General features: G+C 36.0%; 1 protein-coding gene across 2 annotated transcripts in view; it reads left to right on the forward strand.

Moving 5' to 3' along the window:
* CERS6 (ceramide synthase 6) overlaps window positions 1-12,578 on the forward strand; it is a 311,818-nt gene that overhangs the window by 93,195 nt on the left and 206,045 nt on the right. For both annotated transcript variants that reach the window (XM_019796708.2, XM_002916510.4), the window contains exon 2: window positions 2,161-2,266. In XM_019796708.2, coding sequence (XP_019652267.1) covers window positions 2,161-2,266 — 106 coding nt within the window. The remainder of the gene's footprint in view (window positions 1-2,160; window positions 2,267-12,578) is intronic.

Below are 12,578 nucleotides of genomic sequence, written 5' to 3' on the forward strand. Positions count from 1 at the left end.
AGTGGCTTGATGCTTAAAAAGGGAAGGAGAAATGTGTAAATAATTTATTATTGCATATTAGATACCAAAAACCTTTTTGAATGCTTTTTTTGAGTTACTGTAGGATGATAGCAAAGGTGAGGAAGTGGCTTTTGAATTAATTCTGTTGAGTGAATTTCTTGACTCTTCTGCTTGCCCACTTGTTGTGGGGCTCACAGAGAAGATATGTTAACTTGTCAACAGCATTCAAAACAGTGGGAGCAACAATGAAAACATATTTACTGAAGATAGCCAGTTGGTCACTTTTCTTGACCCCCTCATGCATAAGCCTAAGCATTGTCATGGTGTATTCAGAAGTGAAATGACCATCCTCTGCATTTCGACCCTTAACTCTTTAAAAGATAGAAAGAAGACCGTGTACTAGGACAGAGGATGTTACAAGGATGATGGCAAATTCAGAAAGGAAATTTTGAACAGTGTTTTAGAGGTTGTGGGGATGGGGAAGATGAGGGAGGACAGGGGAGAAATCCAACATGGAAGAGTAGAAGGCAACCAATGATAAGTTGATGTCCCTTATACCAAATTAATCTTGCTATTTTACCTTTTTTCCCCACTCTCACTGGACCTTGTATCTTTTCACACTCCTATCGTAAGGAGGAGGCAAAAAACCACAAAGCAGGAAACTTTGTCAAGAAGACAAGTTCTGGACTCTCTGCTGTGGGCATTACCCATCAAACTTCATTTTTTCCCCAGTAACTATAGCCATAGCTCCATGATTATTGTTCACAGTGAAACCCAGAGTGAAAAAGATTACATTCTCTTTAAGAAGGTAGGAGCATAGGTAATGTATCCTAGAACATTTTACATTAAAAAGAACTGGGAATGCAAGTGTGGGGAAAACTCCATATTTTAGAACACTTACGTACTAGGAAAGGGTGGTTACTCCTCCTTCCTAACTTGGTCCCAGAGAGCCCAGCAAAACAGGTATTATATCACATTATCTGTGTGTATCTTTCCTGGGTTAGGCTTGCATGTACAGTCTTCCATTTTCCTGTTTGAATAAATGTCTTCTTTTTAACTTGAAATAGGACCCAGTAGGATATTATATGGTATATGTATGTAAACTTCATTAGTCCCACTTAAAAAAAATTCCTTTGTCTATTCTTTAATCTCATCAACTAATATTAAAGAAGCTTCATGATCTATTTTGTACATTTATCAATTGTTGCTTTTGGCCAACATTGAAATAAGATGGGTAGTACTTTCATCTGTTATTATATGATTTTGTATTAGTAGAAAATGTTAAATGTCACTACTGAAAAGGAACATTCACAAAACCTTTTTTCTTGAACATCTAGTCTAAAACAACTCTTAAAGTTGTAAAGGCTTAAAAGAAAAAAGAGCTTTAGAGATGCCACCATGCCTTTGGGGTCCCATGCCCTCTCCTACTCCTCCAATGCCTCATTCACATATCAAACACGATCAGAAATGAAACTGTGTCTTCCCATTCTTCTTGACGTAGTCATTTGCTTAGGATGAAAACAGTGCAGCAGATGCTTCTAGTCATTTCAGACTTTTCAACTTGTCTGGGATACAATGTTGTCTGATGTTGTTCATTACTCCATATGAGAAAGACACAAATAACCACAAAGCAGGAATTTTAAGAAGCCATAGGAATTGGGGCTGAATATAGTGTGCTTTGATTACAGAGACAAAAATGGCCAATTTTACAATGTAGGGGTGATCAAAGGTGCATCTTCCATGTGTAATCAGATGGTTAGTAAATACTTTCTCACAGCAAAAATATATGAGCAATGACAATTGCTAGCCACATGTCAGTAAGAAAAGCATAAATTATATCATTTTAAAATGATGGTTTATCTATTTCACTTATGTACTTCTATTTGTCATTTTGTAGTCTTTCTACCTGTTCAGTCTCATTAGAATTTAGGGATTAGGAGATTTAAATGTTTTAAAAGGATTTCTTTTTTCCTGTTACTGTTGGAGGACTAAAGGAGAGGAAAAAAGTTAAATTGGCTTTACAGTGACCAATGTATGAGTGTTAGTAGTATCCACCTGCAGTTTATTGGGACAGTTGAGTAATACGTAATTGATTGGTGATATTAAGAACAGTTATAGAAAGAATAACTTATTCTGACCTTTTTTTTTTTTTTTTTAAAGATTTGTAGCCAAACCATGTGCCATAGCCCTCAACATTCAGGCCAATGGACCACAAATTGCCCAGCCAAATGCCATTCTGGAAAAGGTCTTCACTGCGATTACGAAGGTATGATTGTCCTTTTGTACGGTATGAATTATCATGACCACCACTCTCGATCTGAGATTATTTAATCCCTTCTCTCCTCCTGCGTTTGAGAACTAATTGCCCAGCCTCATGCTGGAAAGAAGCTGGGTAGAAGGTGAATAAAAGCGGACATGTTTGAGAACTCTTTATTTACTCTCACATTGATTTTAGAAGCTTGTCTGTAAAGAACAGTCTAGATTAGATAGTGATTAGTCTAATTCTGTGCCTCTTTTAATCTCGCATGACATGAAGCAGTACGTATAACAGTTGGATGGGATTTTGTGGAGATGACTGGGTAGAACTGAGGAATATAATGAATGTACAGGCAGACCTTGGAGATAACGTGGGTCTGGTCTGAGACCCCTGCAATAAAGCAATACCACAATAAAGCGAGTCAAATGAATTTTTTGGTTTCCCAAGGGATATAAAAGGCAGGTTTACACTGTACGGTAGTCTGTTAAGTATGCAATAGTATTGTGTCTAAAAACACAATGTAGATACCTTAATTAAAAAATACTGTATTGCTAAAAAATGCCAACCATCATCTGAGCTTTCAGCAAGTTGTAATCTTTTTGCTGGTGGAAGTTCTTGTCTCCATGTTGATGGCTGCTGACTGACCAGGTGGTGGTTGCTGAAGTTTGGGGTGACTGTGGCAACTTCTTAAAATAAGACAGTAATGACGTTTGCTGCGTTGATTGCCTCTTCCTTTCATGAACAGTGTCTCTGTAGCATGGGGAGTATGTGTAGCGATGCTGTTCGATAGCATTTTATCAATAGCATTTTGAACTTCTTTTAAAATTGGAGTCAGTCCTCTCAGGCCCCACCACTGCTTTATCGGCTCAGTTTATATACTACTCTAAATCTTTTCGTGTCATTTCAACAGTCTTCACAGCATCTTCACCAGGAGGAGATTCCATCTCCAGAAACCACTTTCTTTGTCCATTCATAAGAAGCAACTTCTCATCCATTAAAGTTTTGTCAAGAGGTTGCAGCAATTCAAATGTAATACTAATGAAAAGTTTTGAAATATTGCCAGAATTACCAAACTGTGAGACAGAAACACGAAGTGAGCCAATGCTATTTAAAAAAAAAAAAAAAAAAGTCCCCGATAGACTTATTTGATGCAGGGTTGCCACAGACTTTCAATAAGTGAAAAATGCAGTGATCTGCAAAGCATAATAATCGAAGTGTAATGAAACGAGGTATGCCTGTGTGTGTGAGAAAAAGTGCCCATCTGCTTCTAGCATTGTCCTTTTATTCCTGCAGTTGTGATACATAGGCAAATGTAAGCAAGAGGGAATACTTGAAGGACAGAAGAGTTGCAACATGAAAGAATGAAGGACAAGGGTCTAGAGAGTTCTAAGTTGTAGTTTCACTGTAGAGAAAGTAGGAGAAGACATTATCACTGTGGTGAGTTAATGTCCAAACTAGGAGCAGGGGGAGCTGAGCAGGGCAGGGGGAAGATTGTCACCCCTAAGCTGACAGTGCCTTAAGAACAAAGAAGGAGGAGAAAGAAGCCACAAACCCTCCATCAAAGCCATGAAAAAAAGGAAGCACATCACAGTGCCCAAGTATCTTCTTACCTGTATCTCTCTCTCTTTATCTTACTCTGGCATAGACAAGAAAGAAGACCAAGCGAAGTGTAACATTCTAGGGGAAGTGTTGTGTGTTTGTTTATTAAATGGTTCATTTTCCCTTTTTCATTTTCCTGGGAAAATTACTCAGGCTTCTAAAATGTGGTTTGGCAGTGTTATGCAAGTTTTATTCCTATTTTGGTATTTGTATTGCTGACCATTGTTATTACTTGTCTCTTGTCTGAAAACTATTAATTCAAATATTCATTTTTGTGTATTTTATGGTCCTTTCTTCTGCCAAGAGGATTTTCTCCTCTATCCTTTTAAAAGTGACATTTTTCCTGGAGAAGTACAAGAAAGCACTAGGTGTTTTTTATATCTCTGCTAGGAAGAAGAGAAGAATGTATGAGATTTTTTGAAAAACTCGCCTTCTGGTAGTTTTATGGGCTGATTTCAGATTGTCAGTTTCTAACCCGAAGGGGCTTATGGTACTTATCTTATGGTACTTAAAGGAAGAAAATATTAAGAAAAAATTGTATTTTCATTTAACATATCAATTTACTGCAGGAGACACTTCTTTCCCTCTGAAAAAGCAGAAATGTAGGAAGTCATCAGGTTTTTAAAAATGAGATTATAATATATTTGTATTTATTTTGTGAGCTACTCTAAATGCATAATAAACTGAGTTTTCTACCCACATGTTATGTATCCCTTTAGAAATTCTGCAGTGGACATTTTATTCCATTATTTATTTTGGTTACTGGAGAAATTTCCTCTATAAAGGTAATAAAAGGATTTTGCAGTCACGTTGACTGCTCTAGAGAATATTTACTTCTAGCTAATTTTAATCATACTCTCTTAGTTTCCAGGGTGATTCTGTTGGACATTTTTACATGATTAGAGCAGAAACCTCATGTTTTAAACATAAATGCAGCAAAAGTTGGAACAGTTTTTCCTTGAGTTCTTTATAGTTGTCCAGTATTATTTATGATATGAGAAAGTAATAGGTCAGTTGACCAGAATAGAAGTAACAGCACTTAGAGAGTCTCAGCAGTGTTTGTGTGTGTTTGAGTGATCATTCACCAACCGGCCTTGACCATGATTCAGGTCACCTTTGGAGAAGGGCATGGTTATCATCTTTCAAATGTGTAGGGATGCACTCTCAAAACCCTTAAAATCTGCTCTATATAGGACTGGCCACATAATTTGTAGGGCCAATGCAGAATGAAAACGCAGGGTCTCTTTTTTCAAGAAGTATGAAAAAATATCATTCAAGGCATAAAAATATAAAGCTTTTTCTTTTCTTTTATGGGTTCTTTTTCTTGACCTGTCAAGGTATTTTTTATTTGTTATTTAATGTCATGCTTTCTCTGACATGGGGATACTCATGAGACAAGTACAGAGCCTCACAGGTACTTGGGGGCCCAGCCCTCTGACTTAATGCACACAGAGCCCACATGCCTGCCCTTCTCTGGCTGGGGGTGGAGAAGTGGAGACAGGTTTCTTCCCTTTCTATGGGCCTACTGCCCCAACCCCCGGTTTACAGGTAACTCTCAAGTGTATTGCAGTCTCTACACCAGGACACACTTGGTACCTGGATTGAAATGCACAAGAGGCCTGTCCCCCTTGATTCCCCCACCAAATGCACAGGGGCACTGCCAGCCTAGGGTGAAGGTGGCTGCCTTCATGTCCCACACTGAGGCACTGTGGGATATGCACACCCAACTCTAGCCCTTTCCATGCTTGCATCTGAGGCAGCAGTGTCACTAGGTAGAGTGGGAATGGGGAGGAATCCTGGGGAGCTTGGTGAGCCAGGGGGCAGAGAAATAAGTTTCCCAGAACTTGTCTGGGGAGAGTGGTAGGACTGTGTGTGAGCTAAGACTGAACCCCTGACACTGGACTTCATATACAAAATACCAATTCTGTAACAAAATTATTAAGAATTTTGAGATAGCAGCCATAGAACTTGAAATTTGAAATGTGGGTCTTTCTGAATATGGATCCCTTTGTGACTGCACTGGTCACATGCCATGACCATGTAGTTCTCATCTATGTGATTATCTGATGAATTTGAACCCCTTTATGTTCTTTAACAATCTTTCCTTTTGAGGTAACATCTGTTTGTTTCTCTGTATATCTGTTATAAATAAATTAGGGTATGTGTGTATAGTTGTTTATTTATATTTATTTATTTACGTAGTGGGGATTCTTCTGCCGTATTGTTGGCACATATCTATAATCCCAACAGCTTCACTTTTCCAATCAAACCAATTTTTGGGCCGCTAAGGGAAAAATATGTATGTCAGCTGTGAAACCAGGTTTTATGATCCAGAGAAATCATATCATCATCCACTTTTGGTATGTTACACTATATTTTAAAAATTACAGGCAAATTTCCTATAATTTGTTCCCCCTTATTCTCCTCTTATGCCTGTCTCTTTCTTTCCTTTTTACTTTCCTTTTCCCTTCCGGTATCGGTTATGCATATTAAAATCAACCTAAGTATTTCTGGAATAAAAATGTCTATGTAAGTCAGCATTGTTCATTTCTTTCCTTGGAAATCTTTTTTTTTTTTTTTTTTAAGATTGATATATTTATTTTAGAGAGAGAGAAGTGGCGGGGGAGAGAGTGCAAGTGGGAGGAGTGGCAGGGGAGAGGGAGAGTCCTCAAGCAGATTCCCTGCTGCGGGCAGAACCCAACATGGGGCTCAGTCCCAGGACCCTGAGATCATGATCCCAGCTGAAATCAAGCCAGGCATTTTACTGACTGAGCCACCCAGGCATCCCCCTTGGAAATCTTAAAAAAGAAAAAAACTAAGGAAAACAATTTAAAAATGCAAAACAATTACAAAACACAAAGAAGAAGGAAAATCTCCCAGACTTTATTTTTGACAAACTAGTAGATACATATATCTAGATTTAAAATATATATAAAGGCTAACAAAGAACGGCTGGGGATTGGGTAGAAACCAAGTAGGAGGAAGTGAAGAGCATGAAGTGGGAATGGAGGGCCTCATGGCGGTAGCTGTCAGGAAAGCCAGCAAAAAGACAGCTCTTAAATGTGAGGGAGATGAAAGCTCTAGCCACTGTTTGCAACATTAGGTGCAGAAGCGAGGCCAGCAGATGTCTTCCTGGACCCAGTTTAATTCAGATATCTGGGATAAATACACAGAAAGCTATACGGGTGGCAGATTTTCAGGAGACAGAGGCCTCTGTGGCAGCTGAGTGGCAGGAACCCTCTCCCTGCCCTGCACACTGACGGGAGCGGGTCAGAGAGACCCAGTTCACTCAGAGATGAGTCATAAGGAACATACACAGCATCAACAATAAGAAAAAAAACATGTAGCAATGCTTATTAACAAAAATTGTCACTAGAAAAATGAGGCCATGGGGTAAATGAAAATTGTGATTAAATATTTTACCATAAACTTAAAAAAAAAATAGAGGTGCCTGGTGGCTCACTTGGTTGGGTGTCTGACTCTTGATTTTGTCTCCGTCTTGCTCTCGGGGTGGTGGGATTGAACCCTGAGTTGGTCTCCGTGCTCAGCAGGGCATCTGCTTAACATTGATTGTCTCTCTCCATCTCCCTCTGTCCTTCCCTGGCTCATGCTCTCTCTCTCTCTCTCAAATAAATGGGTAAATTTTAAAAAGAAAGAAAAAAGTAACTGTGAAGGAAGACCACAAAAAAAGAAATGTATGATCTAAAGAAAAAAATCGTTCATCAGCAGGAAAAGATGCAATGGGAGCTTGTAGGTTCAGGAAAATATACTAGAACTATCACAGAAATGAAGGCAACATTGGAAAGAACACAGGAAACACTAGACATTGCAGAAAACTCAGTGAGGAGCATGGGAGATGGAAATAATAAAACTGAATTAAATGAGGGGCCCCTGGGTGACTCAGTCAGTTAAGTGTCTGCCTTCGACTCAGGTCATGATCTCAGGGTCCTGGGATTGAGCCCTGCATCAGGCTGCCTGCTCATCGGGGAGTCTGCTTCTCCCTCTCCCTCTGCTGCTCCCCCTGCTTGTGCTCTCTCTGTGTTAAATAAATTAATTAAATCTTTAAAAAAAACTGAATTAAATGAAATAAAAAAAGAGCTAAAAATAATTAGATATATAGCTCAAGCAGATCTAAGCATCTGCATTATTAGAATTCCTCAAGGAAAAGCAAAGGAGAATAAATACTGAAAGATATAATTCAAGAAAATTTTTCTAAAATAAATGGAGATTTATTTTAATATGTTAATGAACATGTAGTAAAAATTGAAAGTTTTAAAAGAAGTTTTAATTACTGGAATTGAAAAATAAAGAATTCTTTGAGCAGCCAAGCAAAAAATCTAATCACTTATTTAGAAAAAAATATCAACATGACTTTAGTCTTCTTTATAGCAATATTTCCAATATTTTCAAGGAAAATGTGAACTAAGAATTTTATGTTTAGGCAAATTGTTTTTATTCTGTAACAGTTAAAGACAAACAGATTTTTAAAAAAGAATTTAAGTACAACTGTATTTGAGATGGGAAGGAGAAAGAAGATGGGAAGTACAATAAATTCACTAATTGCATAATCGCTAATACCTGGGAGTCAAAGCAAATCAGTTTAAGCAGCCAAATTGAGTCATAGAAATATAAGCATATTTAACAGTACAAGAGTAAACTGTAAAAGAGAGAAAATTATTGTCTAATATTGGGTGGAGGGAAGAGGAAATATGCTAACTTTAAATATTGCTCATATGGTATTATTGATTGAAAACAAGCAGAGGAAGAGTATTATAATTATGGATAACCACTAGAACAAAAATTGCCTGCAAAAAGGAAGGAAAATAAAAAAACCCGTATTTGGTTTGCCAAAATTAAAATTTTTTTTATCAGAACAGCATAACAGAATTAATGTGACAGAACTATAAATAAAACCATCAGTTATATCAATATACGTAAATGGATTCGGCTCATCTAATAAAATGAATTTAGGTTTGGGTCACATAGCTGATAAGAGACACCTTCAGAAAAAGTAATTACAAATATTGAAAATAAAAGTATGAGTAAAAGTATATAGACAAATACAAATAATAAAGTAGGGTTTTTGTTTTTACATAAAAGTGGAATTCAGGCCAAAAAGGATTATGTGAAAAGAAGAATTGGCTTTTTCTTGCCAAAGATACAATTCATAATAAAGATAAAGTGGTTATGACTAATATGCATTGAATGTCAATGTATCCATATACTCATAAAAAAGAATGAAAGAAGAAATAATTTAATAGCCAGAAATTTTAATTTACCTCTGGGTCATGACAGATTAAGTGAACAAAATGTAAAACAGAAGATAGAAATTCTAAGGCATAATTAATGCAGAAGATCTAAGTGGTACACTTAGAACCCTATATTCTTAATGTAAAGACCATACTTTTAAAGTACCTGTTAAATATTTACAAAAATTGACCTTTATTGTATACACAAAACTGTAATAAATTTTAAAAATAGGCACAACTTGGGATCCCTGGGTGGCTGGGTTCGAGTCCTTGCTCAGTGGGAAGGCTGCTTCTCCCTCTGCCTGCCGTTCCCCCTGCTTGTGCTCTCTTTGTCTCTGACAAATAAATAAATAAATCTTTTAAAAATTTTTTAAAAATTAAAATAGGCCCAACTTAATAGTAGAAATCAGAAAACAGAATATCTCTTGCTTGCTTAATCAACTCTTGGATAAAAATAGAAATTCAGAATATTTGATAATAGAGAGGACGAAAACATCACTCATTTGTACTGTGCCAAAGCAGTACTCAGATGAAAATTCATATATATATATATATATATATACACACACACATACACACACTTATATATAATTTATATATATATAAATTTCAACACTTACTTAAACATAAGAAAAAGAACCACGAAACAAATGAAGGCAAGTAGAAGGCAGTAATTAGCAATAAATGCAGAAATTGTGTTAGCAAAACTATAGAATTGGAAATCAATTCAAAAATACCTTACCCATTTAATTTTCTTTTTACAGAAAGTTAGCTAACCAAATAAAAAAAGTACAAATTTACAGCATAAGAATTAACAACATAATAATCAACAATCACAGAAATGGAGGAAAATAAAAAGGATTTATTTCTATTAATATGGCAAAGAAAATACAAAAACTTGGGTAAAATGGAAATTATTCTCGGAAAATATAATTTACCAACTGTATTTTTATGTATATAGTATATTTATTATATATATCTCAAAATCAAAGAGCTAAATTGCAAAAAAGTAAGGCTCAGATGTTCTCAAAAGAAAAATTCTAACACACTTTTAAAGAGCAGATAATCCCAATGCTATTTTAAACTATACCAAAGCGTAGAAAATTAAGAAAATCATCCAAATTCTCTTTTTATGTAGAAATAAAACATTAATTAACATTAAAATCTGACAAAGATTTAACCAAAAAAAAAAAAGACTAGAGACCAATTGAACTTATCAATAGCAATGAAAAACTCCAAGTAAAAATTAGTAAACAGAACTCAGCAGCACAGTACAAGAATTATTATCATCTCCAGAGAAGATTTATTCTAGGAATGCAAGGCCTTCCCCTATATTCAGTCTCATAAAATCTATATAATACATCATATTAATTGATCTAAGGAGAAAAAGTACACAATCATCTGCATGGATGCTGAAATCTAACATAATTGTGGTTAAAATCAGGTTATCTAATGAGGTAAGTGTGGTTTTCTTAACACGATAAATACCTTTCGATGTCAGCTCCAAATTTGGCCTGTTGCTTAATGAGAAACAGTGGTGTTCTCACTCAGGCCTGGAACAGATGGAGATTCTCATAACCACTGCCCTACCTCGTGCTCAGTTTTACATTGAATTAGTGAATAGATAAGAGAAGAAAATAAAGGCATAAAAATTAGAAATGAGGAGGTGAAGCTATTGCTATGTGAATTTACTGAGTCCCTACTATATTTTAGGTACCGAGTCCCTGCTGTATTTTAGGTGAAAAAAATTTCCTTTGTTTATAGAGCTTACATTCTAGTTACATGTTATTTATGTGACTTGGTACTTGGAAAAGTAAAGGAATCAAGTGAAAAGTTAAGACAAACAACTCCAGAAAAGATAGTATTCCTAGGAATAAACGTAAAAGGATGTGCAAGGAATGTGAGGAAAATTTTCAAACACTGTCAAAGATACAAAAGATAAATTGGGTGAAGATGTCAGTTCATCCTACGTTAATTTCTTGAACATTTGGAGTAGGGAAGGCTTTTTTTATTATGACGCCAAATTCAGAAGTCATAACAGAAAAAACTGGTAAGTTCAAATATGCTTTTCAAAAACTTCAAAAAAAAAAAAAAACCAAGCAGAAAACCCCATGACGAATTTTAAAACACAAAGACCTTGTTACAAAGTATGCAACCTATGGTACAGACACAGGTTTAATCGCCCTGATTAATAAATGAAAAAACTCTACAAATCAATAAAATACCTACAAATCAAGAAAAAATGTGCAACAGATATGAAAAGACTGCTCATAAAAAGGAAGTGTAAATGTTTTTTTTCTATTTCATAAAAAAGAGGAAATCAAGTTAAAAACATACTGAGACACCACTTTATATCAGACTGGAAAAAAGTTGAGAAATCTGATGACGTACTCTATTGGCAAGGCATTGGGAAATGGGCATTCTTGTTTGTGAAAGTATAAATTGGTAAAATCTTTAGTGAGGGTAACTTTTCAATATCTAAGTCAGTTGCAAATGCATAGGCCTTTAATCTCCTACATTTACTTCCAAGAATTTATCTCTATTTATGCCTGTATAAAATGACCTATGACAAGATGATTAATTATAGCATTGTTTATAGCAGTGGAAGTTTAGAAGCTACTTAAATGTCCATTAACAGGAGAGTGAATAAGTAAATTATAGCACATTCTCACAGTTCTACAAAAGGAGGGCATTCTTTATGTTTTAATGTGGAAATATTCCAAGATATAAGTTTAGAATGATACATGTAGTATGCAGCCATTTGTGTGACAAAGGGATGTATAAGAATACATATTTAGGGGCGCCTGGGTGGCACAGCAGTTAAGCGTCTGCCTTCGGCTCAGGGCGTGATCCTGGCGTTGTGGGATCGAGCCCCACATCAGGCTCTTCCGCTATGAGCCTGCTTCTTCCTCTCCCACTCCCCCTGCTTGTGTTCCCTCTCTTGCTGGCTGTCTCTATCTCTGTCGAATAAATAAATAAAAAATCTTAAAAAAAAGAATACATATTTAAATTTACTTATTTGCATAAAATATCTCTGGAAAAGAAACTGATTTAATAACTGGTTAGCTGGTAGGAAGGGGAAGAATAATAGGAATAAAATGGGAGGGTGAAACTTTGCATAGATTTTATTTTGTGAACCATGTGAGTGTTTGACCTATTCAATAAGCTGAGAAAACAAATTGAAATTAAAAATCGATTCCTCTAGGAAAATGGTATAGCCAAGGTATATAGTAGGATGTGAATTTTCTGTCTTCCCTATTTTTTAATTAAGATAGACTTAAAAGGAGAGTGTAGATGGCATCCTTACTACTAAAAACAAAAACATGTCAAAGTATGCAGCTCACTGAAAGTTGGCAAAGGACTTTCACAAACAAAAGCTCAGCACATTTTATAACCTCAGTCATAACCGAGGCCACTTGCCGGGTTCCTTGTGTCTCTGACATCTTGAATCGCTTGAGATGCTTTGAAAAGGT

This window comes from Ailuropoda melanoleuca, chromosome 2 (assembly GCF_002007445.2).
Source record: "Ailuropoda melanoleuca isolate Jingjing chromosome 2, ASM200744v2, whole genome shotgun sequence".
Taxonomy (NCBI): domain Eukaryota; kingdom Metazoa; phylum Chordata; class Mammalia; order Carnivora; family Ursidae; genus Ailuropoda; species Ailuropoda melanoleuca.